Here is an 18,460-nt window from a genome sequence, read left to right on the forward strand (position 1 = left end):
TTTACCAAACCTATTTTTCAGTAAAAAAATACACCTTTATCGCAAAAAGTCTGGCAGGTAATGGGTTAATTTATTTTCAATAAATATTTTTTTTAAATATTTACCATTATTGAAATATTATATATCTACAGATGTTACTCATAGCATTTTTATTGTCATTCCCACTAATTGCAAGCAGTAGAACCTTACAATAAACTAGAAGCAAATCTCTTCGTTTTTGAATGAGCTTTTGAGTCGTTCCACTATCAAAAGCACATATTCTAAGAAGATCCCGAGTGTGTCACAATCTTAATGGACAGAGTCGTTAGCTCGGCTCCATTGTGGATAACCGATCGTAAATTGTTTGACTGCTTACAATTCCAAAATAACTCGGTTGTTACGATATTGTATAAAACATGCTCTTAACTTGATATAATCCTTTGAAGCTCCAATGCGTCTATAAATAAAGTGTTAACATCTGTTCAATAACTTTCATTATTTTTATCTAGCTGCTGAAATCTGTTTACATTAAATATAATGTTAATATTGAGTGATATAAGTGCCAAATAATATTTTTATAAGTATATTGATTAAATATATATATATATTAAATTGTATAGTGTGTTACACGTATCCTTGAGCGATAGCTGTTGTGAGATAAAGTGTCCTTTAGTCGGTGCGTGTAAAGTGTTGGCTCCGTTCGGCGCCGTGCCCGTCTCCTTGCGGGAGAGGGTCCACAGAGGTTTTTCCCGTCAGTCGGCGAAGGCAGCGGTGGGCGCCCATACGGACATGGTCGCCGTGGCCATCTGCTGCATCTTGGTGCTGCTGGCCGTCTTCATCGTGCTCATCATCGTCGTGGGGCAGTCCATGGGCGAACCCAAACCGTCCACCTAGTTGTACGCCCCTGTAAGTAAAGCCCCAAAAACAATTAACACACCCTTATAATGTGTTAATATAGCACGTAAAGAACGCTATAATCAATAAACAATCTAAAAAAAGTGTTTTTATTTATTAAAGACAAACGGCATATGGACTGTGTAAATATCGAACTGCCGAATATGATGTTATCTTTTAGCGATTTCAGATTGTCATTGACGCTTTATATTATTTTGTAAATTGCATATTTATTTTGATAATAACCGTTACGGGACATCAGTATGAGACATAGTTTTTTTTATTTTTAGGGGACTATCTAGGTAAAATACTTATTTTAAGTAATGCTTTTATTTACGGTTTTTTTTATTGCTTTTGACGGTGTGATTTATTTTTAGGTACGTTATTGCTTTACTATGAATGCCACAATTTAATAAGGATTTGATTTACCAAAAAAATATTTTAAGAGATATGTGCATTTACATAAATATTTTGTTCCATAAACCGAATTGTTTGTGCATTTTTGATTTTTTTGTTTGGAATAGGATTAGTTATAGAAAGAGATTCATTAAGTTAGCACCTAATATGTCTAAAGTAATGCACAAACAATTCGTTTTATGTAACAATTATTTTATATATTGCCCATTTAAATTGTTCTCGTTTATTATCTTGTCTCCCGCATTTGTTGAGCTCGCCTTTAATATTCTTAACGGTTCAATTATATTGTTAATGTTTTAGTGATAGCATAAAGTTGTTATTAGCTAATTTTAATTTTGGCTGATAGTTCTGATACATGTGTACTATCCATCCAAGATGTTAGCGCTCATCATCGTTGTGTTGGAAATAAGGGTGCGTGTACGCATGCATGCATACATACACAGTTTTCCGCGAATTTTTTTACACCGATAGGAGAACATTGGAAATTTAATTAAAAATTATAATGTGTTATATTTTTATTATAAATTATTGTCATGTTGTGGTATTTTGTAATCAATAAAACAATTCCTGTAATATTCTATTGGTATTTTTAAAAATATTATATTGAACAGATATTAAACCTAGAGAGTAAAACCAAAACTGCTCTCACGTTTTTGAGTTAAATATGTATATAAATAAATAAAATAATTAAGAAAGTGATATTTTACACTTTCCTCAACAAATTAAATTAAAAAAGTAAAAATTAATTGCACTTGTAATTTCGCATGGACACCCTATTATATTTTCTCACCAATACTGTGACGATGAGCGTTCATATCTTGGACGGACTGTACACCCCTTTTTACATCCTTTTAATACAGAAATCTATCTAATTCTTGTTGCCTTTATCAAAAGTTAATTTAAAAAAATGTACTTATTTCAAGCAATGGTTATTTTTTATCTATTTATAATATTTAAAAAAGGCGAAGAGCAATAACGTATTTAAAAGAAATTAAATTTAGAAAAAAATCTGACATAAGAGTATAATATTTGTTTTATCACAAATCTGACTATCATCACTTGACCGGTTTCTCCAATGCGTCATGATGACCATTATACAAACAATAATTATATAATTAAATATTAAAAAAAAAAAAACAGTTATGGTGCACACCTAAAATAGGTAAGCACCAACTCATATATTTTTTTCCAGCTCCCCATAGCTATCGCCAAAAACATTCCTGTGTTTGCCAAGCTTGATAAGAAGCTGAATAGCTCGTGCAAGAAGAGCGTTTTAAAGCGCCGACGTCTTGGCTGCAATCGTCAAGAATAAGGGACGTGATCGCGACTCTCTATGTCAGTGTTGTGCAAACTATTTTCAACCTTTCATTTAGTTTAAAATTTTAAATGCGTTTTTTAAACCATCAATGTAGTTTTTCTATTTTGGCGAATAGTTCATTACATGTATTGAGATTTAATAAAACAAACTTTATTAATGTGAATGGATGCGTTAATTCCTATCAATTGTTTCTATTTATGAGTTTTTTTTAATATTTATCAATAAATTCAATATAGACTATGTAAGTCATCTGAATATACTGTCAAATCAGGAATTCTACAAGGATTAAGTCTTAGACCTTTTTAATTTAGCATAAAAATCATTTCAGTAATTTTGATGTGCGCCAGGGCTTCCAGCTAAAAGTTTTATCTGCGATTAAAGACTGTACTATAACAAAGATTATCTGTTTTATTAGTTTCACAGTTGGTTATTGTTATATAGGAGTTTCATGAAACTGTATTACCTTAAAGTTTTAGAGGTGTAACTTTGTTTGGAAATTTTATTATAGTTTAGCACTTGGAAGGCTGTATGTACAGTCAGTAGAATATATTTTAAAAAAACATCAAGGCTAAAATTATTGCATATCCTAAAAGGATATAAATTTAGATCAATAGACCCTTTGTGGACATAAAAATAAATATAGAAAGGGATGCGGATAATAACGGTGTGATTGAAACGTTTTCGCTTCACACCCTTTCGTGTCAAAAATAGTTTTGTGATTCATATTCTCAATTCATTGCCGTTTAAAATAAGTTTTTTTAGTACTCTCGAGTGAAGGTCATATCTTCTCGGATTTCTCGAGGGTTTTCATAGTCCAGTCCAGTTCGTTTATTATTCAAGAGATCGGATTCCAAACACAGCCGGATTGTTTCGTCGGCATGTAAAGATCGGTACAGCCCAGATATGGCCGCGCCTGAATAAATAAAAGCACTCCAACGCAAACAGGCACCTTGCCAATTATCGGCAAAGCGGATTTTCTCCCTGTTTGTTGAGGATCGCGGTTTGCATTTAACGCCTACAAAAAAGAAGTCCTCAATCGACACCTCGTTAAAACCGAGGGAGTCTTGAGGTACGTGAAAATCTCACCCCACTCTTGTGTGTGTATAATTTGCCTCACACCAGCATTTCGAGCGACAAAAATAAGTTTTTGCTTAACGCAACACATTGTTTGTTTACCTATGGAGCACGCTAGCGATCGTGAGTCACGCGTTGAGGGTAAATGGGTTCAATATTAAGGTGTGCGATGTGAAACATTGATAAAACTTGTATATTTATAGCGATTCTATTATCATATACTATCAAAACTAATAGAATTAATGATCAGTTATTAAATGACATCAGTAGTTTTTGAAAACAATAATAAATTTTTGACTTATTAAGCATTTAATTTAATAAACTTTAGAGTCTTGTATTTTTATTTTAAATATATTTGCAGAAGTTTTAGCTATGGATTAACATTACAATGTTCAATACATTATTGACACAATAATAAAATAATATCATTTACATACAAAAACTATACGCAATATCACTTTTTTCAAAAAAATTATCATATTTGAGCACTTTGCTTTATAATAAAATATAAAAAAATATTTTTTTGCATTTTCCTAAATATTATTAACTACTATCATGCGTTATATATCTTAACTCATCAAAAGCAAAGTAAAATTATTAATATTTTTTAATTAATCATACAATGAAATTTAATTGATTTATTTTGTTTGTTTGTAATAAGACATTGTTAATGTATCTTTTTTATAACTTTTAGTATGTATCATAATGATTTTTTTGCTAGCAACGTTAGGATACAATTCATTGCATTCTCGGCGTAGTGTCTTCTCAATTAGACACTTTTTAATGGTGCTAAGGGTGGTGTCGGCAATCCGTCAATGCTCAGAGACTTTTGTTTGCAAGCTTTAAATTGCCTTAGAAAGTCACGATCGCGTCCCTTTTTCTTATCCATCGCGCTGACGTCATTTCCATGACGTCAGCGCTTGAGAACGCTCTTCTTGCACGAATCATCCAGCTTATCAAACACAAGCTGAAAAAAATATGTGAATGATGTTTATCTATTTTAAATATGCACCATAACTGTTTTTTAAGTGAGAATTAAATAAAGCATTTAAATCAAATTTTGATCAATAGGAGATCGCAAAAAATAATTATCACTTCTCAGAAGTAAAAAATTCACGTCAAAAGAAATAAAATCGTACCGGCTCGTTAGCGAGCGTTTCCACTGCGACAGCGCTGTAGTAATATAGGTATATTATAACATATTTTTAAAAATAGTGCAGACTATAGAGCAATATGCGAGAGGTGACGTCTTTGTACTTTTTCGTCCGCTTATTTTATACCCTGAGATTTGGGCTGGCTTTTTTAATTTAAATTTCGATCACTATAGCATTTGTCAAATTGTGGAGAGTCAAAACGAAACATAGAGCAATTAATTCAGCTAGACACATATATTTGTGTTTCCGCAATAACACATTCTTTGGTTATTTATACCGTATCAATCAACAACGAAAGTGTTAATTGAGCCGGAAAGGAAATTTTAGCGTCAAAACTCTGGTACATTGTCTTTAATATTTTTAGATGATCCGTTTTAATATACATCGTGCTTATGAAGAAACAATTCATTGTTGAATATAATTAATTAATATATAAATTTATTATTTTCAATTAACATGTATTCCAAAACATACTTTTTAATTATTGTTTTCTAATGTGGCCTAACCCAAATTCGCATGTTACGCGATACGAATTGCCTTTTTGCCCCCTCACCTGGGCTAGGGGCGTAGTCACATGTTCGCCTCGTGTGAAATTACTTATCCCTTATTATATGGCCGTGCAGTGGGCGGTCGGTGTGACGGTTCAATCCCAGTCAGTAAAAGGTTTCCAAACAAGCCCCCTAACTACCTAATTACTCGAAAACTGTTGATTGGCCCCGCAATGCACACAGGATATTGGACTTCGATCCCGAGGCTGCCCCTTGCCACAATGCTCCACAATCACGTGTGGCGAGACTCGGAATTTACCACCGCGCATTCTCAAAGTTGCCATGGTGATGCCCAGCCACCCATTAAATCACCCAAACGGTAGTAATAATGCACGTTTTGCAATTAATTTTAATTGACGCGAATATCCGCCGACGAATTAATACGCAATGGTTATTAAATACAACTTTAATTAAGGCCGAGTGCGGAGGAAGATGGGGTGGGATAACATATTGAACATTTGGAAGCGTAATATTGACTTTCATTGAAAATTGCGTTCATATTTATGGCATTTTAATGTAATTCGAGTACCAACTTCCGGCCAAGTCATATGCTAAAATGTAGATATTTGGAATATCAAAAACACGTATGAATTAGGGCTCATAACTAGAGACTTTAATCCAAATAAATTCGTCCATTTTACATAGCTCAATAAAGCAGGTAGTAAACTTTCCTCTGCGATGGAGTATCAATATATTTAAGACAGCTATGGCCAAGATAAAGGCTGATAAACAAGCAGCTTACAATAATATTAAAAAACACATTTTAATTTAATTAAGGAAATGTATGAACGTGTATATTAATACACGTAAACAAAGGAAATATATTCAAATTTGAATTTGCTCCGATTGATTTTCAAGCCGCCGGTAATGCATTCTGTTGTTTCGACCAATGAAAAATAAGTATTCAAATATAAAACAAAATGGCCGACAGTACCGTGACAACAGTTTTAAATAATTGTTATTTAATAATAAAATTTTGCTACGCGATAATAATTTTCATTAATTCGTCATTTGACTGAATATAAATAATCGGATTGCAAATTAACTAGGTGTGTTATAACTATGAAAATTAAATATATACATAATGTGTTGAGGATAAGAAGAATACACTGATTAAATTAGATAAACAATCATAAAACAATCTTCGTAGTGAAATCTTCAAATTTTGAATTTCTGGCGACTCCGAGGCCGAAAAGTGAGTTTTGCTTTTTATATTATGCAAACATTATCATTGCTTCCGATTTAATGCACATATACGTTTGATTTTACTAAACGTTTAAAACGTGAATATGAATATACTTAGTACGTATGAAGATTGAGGTTAATGTCGATCAAACCGTATAAATGCTAATAAACGGTATCTATTGATATTTGGGGATACTATCTTTTACGACGATCGCGTTACAATGATTGTGATGCAGTCGTAAGATACTTGGTTACACCAAAATAAATTAAAACCATTATTGCAGCAAAAAAATTCAGTTCCGAGTGACGACTCGCAATACACATATGTGTAGTTTCATGGATGTTATCTAATAGACGACATTTTACTTTGATTATAAATATGTGATTGCATACCTGGAATAATCGATAGCCAAAATATCTAAGAGTCGCTTATTTTTAATTCCGATGTGGCAAAATATGTATACGTCATGGTTTTTATTCAATTTTTGTGCTGTTTCATCATTCCTTTTTAGGAATAGCCAAATTCAAGCTATTCAGTTACATCAAACTTATGCAGTATGTTCTTTATAAAAAGATAATACTTGCTTACAGTGAGAAGATTCACTCTTTGTTTATATATACCAATTGTAGCCATATAGGTCATCAAATGGTTCCATCATTGCTTCTAAAAAATAATTAAAAACAATAAGACCTTATTCAGAGTAAACATTGAACACATTATTACTACTAATATAATCCATTAATTAAATTTAAACGTCAACCAACAAACAAAATTGACGAAAGTTACTATAGAGGATTAAACACGTAGATTGGCACCTCTTCTTCAAAATTGTCGCAATATGTCATATATTAATTCTTTGCCATACGTAAATATTATTAGATCTATCATTGCTTTTGAAAATTAACTGTAAGCGATACTATATAGTGGGTAAAAAAATGTAACTTTTTGTTTACACTAATACGAGATTTTTCATTATTACTACCATTTTAATATGTTTAATTAACTTTGATATATATACCTTTAATTGACAAATCACTGCTTTGTCTTTTAATATTAGATCCTGGAAAGTCAATAGTAATTTTGTTAAGAATAACCGTGATATATTATTCATATAACCAAACACTTACTGGCACACTCATAATTTATAGTTTTGAATATATTGTCTATAATTTGAATCATCACTTTGAATAATCTTCAATTGACACTTTGTATGAAAAACGCTGTGATTATAACATATTTTACTGTTTATTTAATTGCACAGAAAAGGCGCAGCGAGCGCTTGCCAGATGACAGAAGAACTGTCACATGTAAGCAAATTTGAAAGGCAAATCCCTGTTTTGGGCGCGTTTGAGAACGAACTACGAAATTGATTTTAATGATTTAAATTGTAAAGCACTTATGTATAAAAATCATAAAATTGTAAAAAAATATTTTTTTAAATATGTTTAATTTATACGGGATTTAAAGTATAATATAAATAACGTGGATATGTATTAGCTTCTCAATACAGAAAAAATATGTACTTTAATTTTGGCGAACGTTAGCAATTTAAAATTATAGTTTTAGAGAATTTTAAAATTTCGCTTGAAAAAACACTTTCAACAAAAAGGGGCAAAGTTTCAAAATAAGTACTATTCATTACCAACCAACTACTAAATACATAGTGTTGCAAAAATTATTTTTACTGAGGCCTTTGAAAGGAAACTACACAAAATTCTATAACACTAATTTAAATTATAAAGTTTAAGAATACAATTTCAAGATTTATTCAAAATATTTTTTTCAACCTTAAAAATATTTTTTATTTTATTATGCATTTTAAATATTCTTAATTTATTATAAATTTTAAATACGTTTAGTTTAGTATTAATTTTAAATAAAGTAAAAACTTTTACACTTTTTTTAATAACTAAGAAACAAAATCATTTTGCAGTATTTTTTTTTTTAAAGATACAACCTTTATTTTATTATTTAGACAGGGTTTCGTACTCTAGTTTATAAATAATTATATGCTTTGACGCAAAATACCATGTTAAGACATTTCGATCCGTTCACGCGCTTTCGCGTGATAGCGAAATATCGCGGTCAATTCATTAACGCGTTTTTGTCGGTTAGAAATTATATAACTTAAGCTTATAAAAATACCGTGCGAACGTAATAAAGATTATAACTTTTATCAAATGATGACAATATATAAATTTACATATAATTATTAACGGCAGCGTGAAAAATAATCACGATTTAAATAAACATATTTATATTTAAAATTGCACGAAAATAGCAGATCATATTTTATTTTAATAAAACTATTAAAAAAACAGATAATAATAGATATTTTCGTTTTTAATGATTGCTGCAATCAATCTAACTGTTCTCAGTATTTTTCTATTACCTGTTTTTTTTAGTTATTCCACGAATACCCCACAAAACAGACGATATTTGTAAGTAATCATGTGTTTTGTAGCTGTTTTTATATACTATCTTTTAATAGCCATTGCATTTCATTTTTTTTGTATCAGTATCTATTTTTGTCTTTAATTACCGAATGATGCAAAAAGGCAAATTTATTTTCTGTGCAATTCAAGTGTCGCACGTTCATACACGCATCGCTTCCAAACCTTCCAATTTTTTTAATACTTCTTTGGACACTCGACAGTGAAAATCCAGTCTTGGTGACTATATTTTATATTAAAATCTCTGGTTAGGCTTCAATTTTTGCGGTTATTTAAACTTCTCTTGTTCATGATAAGTATCACATAATAGTGTTAAATCAAGTGTTATTTAATTAAATTGAATAGATCATTACGTGGTGGAAAAAGTGTAAGGTTTCAAAGGTCAGAAAGTGTCGTGTTTCACTCTATCACGGCCGGTTCGACTTTTAACAAGGGGGGCAAAAGACGTGTCCCGTTTGGCAAACGCTGCATTCGGCGTAAAAGCCTTTTCGCGTAAGGAACACGAAATAAAAAAGAAAAGGGAAATAACGAGGCTACGGCCATTACTCGAGCAGAGCGCTCGAGGGCTCGACTCGACTTCATTCTAATTAATTTTCATAACTTGATATCGTTTTTCAATAATTGAAATTTTGGATTCTACGAGTTTCGTAATGGTCTTTCTGTGCTTCAAGACTTTCATAATGGATGTAAGATGTATGCATATAGACAGATATGAACATTTGTCAGCGTATTTCTAATTCTAATGAAACCCATACTTGGGATGAATATTTCATTTCGATTGTGCTGATTCTTAAGGAATACGATATGTAAAAAATAAGAAAAGTGTTTGTGAAACTGGCTCATGCTAAAATGTTATTTTTGTATTTTAATATGTTATTTATTTATTTAAGACGAGCTATGTGAGTCTAGCGTAAAATATTAGGTTTGTGTGAAACCTGACAATAATAATAAAGATTTTATACGTCTCTTTTTTCACCGCAGTATTGCGTGGTAGTTTCAAGTCTTCTCGAAGATCGAGTTGATCGCTTGGTGTAAGTTCAGCTAAGCTCTCGTTATTATTGAAAGCGAAGTGGTAATGCTTCAGTTCAGCAATGTTCTACCTCACACCTTTAAAAACTGTTGGAAATTCCAACGCCCTTTCCAGTTATTGATCTTTTGTAAAATTTTAATTAATCAGGGTAGAACCAGACTCTTTGTTCATTATTTTTTTATTTATATTTATATAAAAATATATTCATAACTTACATACATTATAAGTAGAAAATTGACATGTATTCATTAAGCATCTTAATGAGTTTTAAAATATAAATATTTAATAATCCTTTTTTGTAACCGTGTTAATAAAAAAATAATTGGACCGTGCAAAAAGAGATGTCTTTTAAGATACTCGGTTTTGATATATGTAACGCGTTTTACTTTGATGATCAATTAATGATTTGCGTCCTTTATAAATCTAAAGTCTGTAGCAATCTTAAGATTGCTTTATACTGGTTCGGTGATTATTGCGCACAGAGAATATTTCAAATAGCAAAAAATCATATTATATATTATCAATATATACATATGTTTATATTTAAGAGGACGTTAATATAAACATAAAAATGTTATATCAGATGTTTAAGCAAAGAGCTCATTGATGGTCCCTCACACAGCCGTTTTAATGGTGCATTTGAGGATGCTAATCCCTCGGAATCTATATGAGTCACGTACATAAACATACAAGTTTTGTTTATTGCGCTTTTAACACGTTTTTTTACCAGATCGGGTGCGTCTTACATTTTTACATCTGTAAGTTATTATTTTAATTATTTTTAAAGTGTCAATGCTTCAGAAGAAATCTCAAAAGTGCAACTTTTTATTCAGCTGTTTTAGCCACCCAATATTAATTTAGAATCCAACAAGTTCTAATGTGGAATATTTACCAGTGGTACTTAAATTTTATCGCATCCATAAACAAGGTCCATACTCAATTATGTTATTGTAAATTATACCGACTTCGGCAAGAACAAACCCAATTACGAACAAGATACAATCGCCGAGTTTAAATTAGTTTCGTCAACACGAAACCATTACCGTCGCCATGTCCATGTTTTTAATTATTATATAAATTTATACTGTAATATGCTATGTACTTCTAATCATGTTTTTCGTTTCACAACACCTCATCACAACACAGTGCATAATCATCGAATTTTACACAGAATCAAGCGCTACTCTACCTAGCCAGTTCATTACTATCTCATTACTAACTCATTACTGAACTAGGCGTTCGATGAGCAGGTATTGTACGACACACGTTCACATGTCATAGATTGCAGTGACACACACATTGTGAGTTGTAGAGATGTAATAGTTAATTTCCGTGGTGTGATATACAGGGTGGCCCGGCGAGCCCCAGGACGGGGGCTCCATCGGCGTAACGCAGCCCCCGCCCCCGCACCCGCCCCCGCCCTCGCCCTCGCCCTCGCTCACTCCTACCAAGCCTCCAAGTACGTGCCACTATCTATCATACTATGTTCTATATCTATAATATCTGTAGTGAGTTTGCAGTGTCGCCCTCGTTATTTATAATTATTATTATTATTACTACTATTTTATATATATAAGTAGAAAAGTATGGTTGATGTATCGTATGCCTTAGTAAACAGTAGACATGTCTAAGCGATGCTGCATGCAATTAGTATATCCAAAAATGTAGATTCGGATGTATAAACTATGCTAAGGGTATTCGAAATAAATCAATCTATGCGGAGCGAGCTACAGCGAGTCACTGAATATTCTATTTATGAATTATTCAGAATAATGATATCCCATTCTACATTGTTTGTAAATATACGCTTTACTGCTTTACTATAACGTTTAGAAGTAAACGTAGTTGCAAATAGCTACAGAAATTATTGGAATAGCTTTCATAAACCAGCTATCGTATTTATATATTTTATGATTTGTTTGCTTTTGAGGTTTGGAAATGAACAAATCAGCTTATCCTGCAAAAATAGTCCAACTTACCCGCGGCCTGGAACGGAGTGTTTTGGCTTAAGCAATTTTTTTAAGCATTTATTATGTAAATAGACATTTTCAGTGAATTCTGTTGTCATAAAGTCTCTAAATTTTTATTTTAAAAACCCCCACGCAATTTTTTTTTTTTTAATAACCAAACATTAAAAAATAATTAAATAGCTTTTTCGTACATTTCGGGCAGTGTCTTTACTATAACTTGGCGAATATTGGTTTTTATGTGCTCAAATGCTTCGGGTTCGTCGGCGTAGACATGACTTTACCGTAATACAACAAAAAAAATCCAATGGCGTAAAATCACATGATCTTGGCAATCAGTTGACGTGCCAAAACGTGAAATAATGCCACCTGATAAGTTTTTACTTTCTGATGTATTTTATTAATTATAAAAAGAATTAAATTACATTTTGTATTTTGGTTTTTAGCAACTTAAACGTTTCGGGTTTATCGGCGTAGACATGACAGCGCTAAATCGCATGATTTTGGTGGCCAGTTAACGTCACTAAAACATGAAATAATGCGACCTGTAAACTTTTTAAGCAAAATATTCAACGTTGCACCCGATGTGTGGCAAGTTACGCCTTCTTCGTGGAACTACATGTCTTCCACATCAATATCTTCGGTGTCGTGCCAAAAATTATCAGTAAGCATGCGATTTTATCATCGTTTTAAAAAAAAAGTAAGGCCCAATGACGCCGCCCGACTACAATGCGCACCAAATAGCCACTTTTGGGCATGTAATGGTCGTTTCTGAATCACTTGAAGATTTTCCTCGCTTCGTATGCGGCATTTTGGAAATGTGCATCATCAGAAAAGAAGATTTTCTTTGAAAAATTCAGCATGAACATCCAACCTGTTCATACATTCTTCGCTACCCATAGAGTCTCGGCTTTAGCTTTTGTGTTATCTACATTTTATACTTGTGTAGGTAAAAGTTTAGATTCAAAATGTGCCAAAGGGAGCCATAAAAAAAGTCCAAAAGTAGAACGACGAAATTGAGTTATTTATTATTTCTGTTGAATAATTGAGCGAAGGTTAAGCGATCCATTTCGTATATATATATTGTTGCAAACTAACATTTGACACTTTGAACACGCGTTATTATTGACAGCTGTCTGATTTACACTACTGCTAACATAGGATCATTTTGTATATAACAATAATTTTACTGTTATATTTTGTTCGTGCTTTTAAATTTATAGTATATCTATATTTATTTATTTATTTATAGTGAAAATTCAGCTGTAATATGACAGGCCTAGTGTGTTACAATGGGATAACAACAATATATTTTAATAATTAGTAAATATTATAACAGCTTATAATTAATTGCTGTCATGATAGTTATCCGCGAGATTAGGAAAATCAAGTAAAACCCAATCTGTTATGATTGATCTAAATTATATAATACATATATAATAATCACTAATTTTGATCTCCCGGATACTTGAGAAATTTTTAAACACAGGGATTTTTGGCGAACGAATGGTAACGGAATGCATTTTAGCATATGTAGATTGGGCCGTTATTTATTGAAGTTAAGTTATGAGAGTTTAATTTTTTTAGAGTGTTATGAACGAGATCGGTGGACGAGGCCCCGCCGGCCGTCATACGTCCGTCATGATCCATCAGAAAATAGTGTTGCGTTGCCACTGTCCATACATGTCCATATGGAATTCGAACCTAGTGACTCGTCAACCATACGATGCGGTCCACAACAAACACAATTTACAATATTGCATCCCAACTTAAATATCCAGATAATCTAAAAATCATTCTGCATCACTGCCCACCGATTTATTTATACTCATTACTTGAATACCAATGCAAATAATTAAAAATAAAAGTGGATGGTTGAAACTTTTAATGCATGGCTAGTGATACATTCTTAGAACAACTAGAGTTTATCTATGTAAATATATATTATGCTTATGTTTCATAGCATCCATGGCATGCGCACGTATAGACGAATGGCTATCCTTAACTAGTCACGTTTTACCACACATTATGTACCCGAGACAACAGGAATTCGGGGCCAAACCGCAAAATGTTCTATGCGGTACGAGGGGTCGGCTCGTTTGATTTTTCATGTGACTAGGTCCGTATGCCGAGCGTGTGGCGGATTCCTTACATAAGTGGCCTCTTATAGGGCTCAACGGCTCGTGATGCTCGCCAGAATCGGCGTGTAAAGACTCCTAAATAACCCTTGTAATGAGCTGATACCGAACCGGTTGCTATTGTTAACCACTTTTTTGCTTTCTTCACTCTATCCGTATCGAACGTGTAGGATAGAATTAGAAGTGGCATCAGCATTTATCGATATACGCTACCTCACCATGTCCTCGACGTTCTTAGTATACAAATAATTTGTCCTTGTGATATAAAATATAATGGACACAGTAAATTAATTATATTGTTATGGTACTATAACAAATATTACTCATTATTTATTTACAAAATAAGTAATACATTGGAATAAAATCATAAACATACATACATATACTATACGTCAGTGTAAACATGCACACATATACATATTATATAACACTGCTATTTAAATATTTTTAAAATGATAGTATCATACACCCAAAAGAGATGTGCACTATCCCACATAAATTGCCCCAGCTCCTCTGAAAATAAGAGGTGAATTCTCGAGCGTTGACGGTTAGAATAAGGGCCGTAATCACGACTCTTTAGAGCACTGACGAATTGTTGCCACCACTCTTCAGCAACTTCAAAACTTCGAGAATGCAATGAACTTTATCCCTGCGTTTTTAGTAAAAAGGCATAGGATACAAACACAGATACGATTTGTACTGTAGATGTATCTGAGGAATTTTCTCGGAATTCTCTTTTACAACAGTAAGTTCTTCGCTTCACTGTGATTACAGACAATAGAGCCATTCTAGAGAACGCGCAAATTTTGGCGACGTACATACTAGTTCTCCATTCCTTAGAACAATACTCATTAAGTCTATATTTTCTTAATAAAGAAGCCTTTAAAACTGTATGAACATTTATAAGGTTTTATTATCAAACATATTTTTTCTGCAAATTTTGCTTTTAATAATATAATAAAAAAAAATCCTATTGTAATTTCACTAAATTATTTAGATATCGCAGTGATGTATATAATCTATAATTTTTTGCTATTATATTTCCTAAGTCCATAGCTAGAATTTATTAATAATTATTTTTGTAGCGAATCTACTTATACAATAAAGAATCATAAATATTTATTACCACTACGATATACCAGTGGTGCTAATCTATTATTTATTTATTGCTATTTTATAAGAAAAATTTAGGCGTTTTACGAATTATAAAAACAGATAAGAACAATAATTAAATAATTAAAACAATAAACGTGTAGGAAAAACGATGCCCGACATTGATTCTTACGTCAAAATAATATTTATCTGATTCTTAAAACGTTAAAAGTGCACAAATAAGATAAAAATAGTTAAGGTAAAAGATGATTTATGCTTCTACCCTAAAAAAAAGTCTGCAAGTAGTTATATTTTGACCAAATCTTGCTCTTTTGATCTTTTCTCCGGTGATGTACACACAATGTACACACATGTATTGGTAAATTAATAGCGAATTATTTACCAGAATATTTTTTTGTCACGTTTGATATTTAATTTTTATTTTATTTCCATTTTTTATTACAAATCTGACCATCATAATTTTCCAGATTAACCCAATGCGTCATTATGGCCATTATATAAACTCATAAACAGTGCTTTATGCGTCTAAACATAATAAATTAAATTTATTTTATGCAGAAATATTTTTTATGAACATTCGCTTCACATTTGGCTAGCAACATCGGCACTGCATTAGCTTATTTCTTTGAAGGCGTACTAATGTTATCAAGAAAAAAAACCGCTACGTATTATGTGTTACTGTAGAATTTCGCCTAAACACAGCAGGCAAATCTTCGCGTTCTTCTACTGATTTCTCAGATTACTCTTGCGATCTAAATACAATGTAAGGCATCGTGTTTCGGACATTTTATTAGATATTATCTAAAATAATTAAAATGCTATTTTAAATATATACTTCCATCGTCTTATATCTCGCTGATAATAAGCTCGCTCTCTGCAATTTGATACCATAATTATCCGTCATTCGAACTGAGGACTTGTTTACGCCACTTTTGCGCCGTTCGTTCTTGAAATAGGCACGCTTCGGTCTATGTAGATGTGTATCTCTAGGTATATATTTCACAAAAGGAGTCATTGTTTCCGTACGATATAGGAAAGTTAGCGCAAACGTCCCAAAAGGGCGGCGGAACTCCTTTATTCGTCCAGCTGCCTCCCCTGTCCGCTCGAGTGGGCTCGCACAATAACGGTACAGGGTAATCGGGCGACTTTTAACCTTGAAATTTACCAAACTCCAGGTATTTATATTATCTAGGGCGGGTGTCTTCCCTGGCCGGAAGAGGTGAACCTTGGAAAATGACAAGGGCTCGCCGAAAACATACAAAAACCAGTAGCGGAACTACATGTCGTAAAACCCCGCAACGTATAATTTATATACATTTTTTTTCAGTTTTTAAACAAACATTTTCTACACTATTCTACTAAGCATAAAATTAAGTAATTAGTGTTAACCAGGATGGCTTCCGAAGAAAACTAAATCAAAGGCAAAGTAAAGTATTTTAATGGGTGATCATATGTCAATTCTGCCGCACGCTAGTTCTTTGCAGTCTTGGCCTTAAACGTCTTGGTCTTAACTATACTAAATAAAATTTATACAAACAAATGCTATTGCTCTTCTGCATACTTTTGTATAATCATGTAAGTAAAAAGTTTCCAGGTAGTATTATTTAACGTTTTGGTCTGGTCACCAAGATTTTGGATTGAATTTTTTTTTTCTATTACGTTAAAAGTCATGTCTACGCCGACAAACCCTAAACATTGAAGCACCTAAAAACCAATATCCGGAAAATGATGGTGGTTTGCGCTCGTTACCGAGATATTCCAGCAATTTACTACAAGGTACAATAATCAAAGATCAAGCTGCTGCAGAAAATAAATTTTCTGCTGAAAATTAAAAATATAATAATCTAGCAAACATTCCTTTAAACGCTGACATTCCGTAAAATAGCCAAAAAATTCGCGTGTGATCCATTATTTTGTAATCTAGTAATGCTTATATGTATATACTTACCTACAGTATTGTAGACATTTATTTAAGCACACTGTTTGTTTGCATGATTTTTTCTTATATACATACATATTTATTTAGTTGATCACTATGAAAATTATAAACAGTTGTGTGATGATGTGTTCTTGTTTTTTCCAGAGTGCGACCAAACGTTCGTGAGCAGCGGCGAAGAGGAAGGTGGCACATTCTCGGCGCCGGAATTGGTCAACCCCAACAACCATTCCCGCCAGTGTCTGTACACCTTCCTGGCCGCTCCTGGCCAACGTGTGGAGCTAGTATTCACGGTCTTCAACCTTCGAGGCAAGCCACAAGAGTGAGTATCTTTCATTATTCCACTAAATCATTCCGTGTCGAAATTGTCGAGACCACCCATACTTGTTGCGTCGAAATAAGTTACGAAGAATTTACTAAAAGAGTCAGGAATATTCATATTTTTATTGAAAAAATGATTACGGGTAGCATTTAGACATCGTCGTCATACGTTTGTCGTGGTCGCAAAATTGTTTGCTCTCACCGCCACTACTACAGTGTTGCCGGTGTGCTAGCCAGCTTTTGGCCAAAATAGATAAATCGCCCCCAACATTTTTTTTAATTATGCGTAACCGTCTGACTATGTTAGAATATTTCGTATTTCGAACAACATTTTTCATCGACCGCTTCTGGATGCGCCCTAATATTTTATACCAGGGGCTAGAGCAATTAATTTCAATAAAATATATTCCTATATTACTCATCATTTTTCATCAGAAACGATTATCTGAAAGAAGTGCGTAGAAAATTGTTTTAAAAGAAATCTGTTTGGTTTAAATTCGATAATTTAAAAAAAAAAACATATTTATATAATTGATGATTGTGATATTTTTGTGATTTATTTATAATATCTTATTTTCATTATTTCACATTTAATATTAGTTTTAAAATATCGCAATAATATTTATTTTCGAAAGACTTATCTCTCGTATACTTATTTATTCTACTCATGTTAAAAGTAACATAAATTAACTTTGCATTACAAATGCTTATGTAAATATTATAAAATATAAAATACGTAAATACTGCATAACTCTTTTAGTCACAGGCAATTTGCCTAATATATGCGAATTTTTATTTTTTATTTTGAAATAAATTATCTTGAACATATGAGTGTTAAATATTTGAAAGCAATAATATTTAATTGTTACAACAATATTAAATATTTTTCATATTTTTTTACTTTAAAAAATTTGACTAAAAAAATACCTGTA

General features: G+C 32.3%; 2 protein-coding genes across 7 annotated transcripts in view; both read left to right on the forward strand.

Moving 5' to 3' along the window:
* The window catches only part of LOC148234719 (cubilin), a 115,978-nt gene that overhangs the window by 90,179 nt on the left and 7,339 nt on the right, over window positions 1-18,460 (forward strand). For 3 of the 6 annotated variants that reach the window (XM_088187208.1, XM_088187207.1, XM_088187209.1), the window contains exons 4-5: window positions 11,402-11,512; window positions 17,355-17,529. In XM_088187208.1, coding sequence (XP_088043334.1) covers window positions 11,402-11,512; window positions 17,355-17,529 — 286 coding nt within the window. The remainder of the gene's footprint in view (window positions 1-11,401; window positions 11,513-17,354; window positions 17,530-18,460) is intronic. The other 3 variants (XM_088187211.1, XM_088187210.1, XM_088187213.1) reach the window with 1 other exon arrangement.
* LOC148234720 (uncharacterized) lies at window positions 750-17,496 on the forward strand. Its single transcript, XM_088187237.1, has 2 exons — window positions 750-885; window positions 17,355-17,496. The coding sequence occupies exon 1, from the start codon at window positions 769-771 to the stop codon at window positions 871-873; it is 105 nt and encodes a 34-aa protein (XP_088043363.1). The 5' UTR covers window positions 750-768; the 3' UTR covers window positions 874-885; window positions 17,355-17,496.

This window comes from Plectrocnemia conspersa, unplaced genomic scaffold (genome assembly GCF_051122295.1).
Source record: "Plectrocnemia conspersa isolate PC_06_02 unplaced genomic scaffold, ASM5112229v1 ptg000005l, whole genome shotgun sequence".
Lineage (NCBI taxonomy): Eukaryota > Metazoa > Arthropoda > Insecta > Trichoptera > Polycentropodidae > Plectrocnemia > Plectrocnemia conspersa.

Excerpts from the sequence above, each read along its gene's own strand:
- LOC148234720 (XM_088187237.1), top strand. The coding sequence starts at position 769 with ATGGTCGCCGTGGCCATCTGCTGCATCTTGGTGCTGCTGGCCGTCTTC.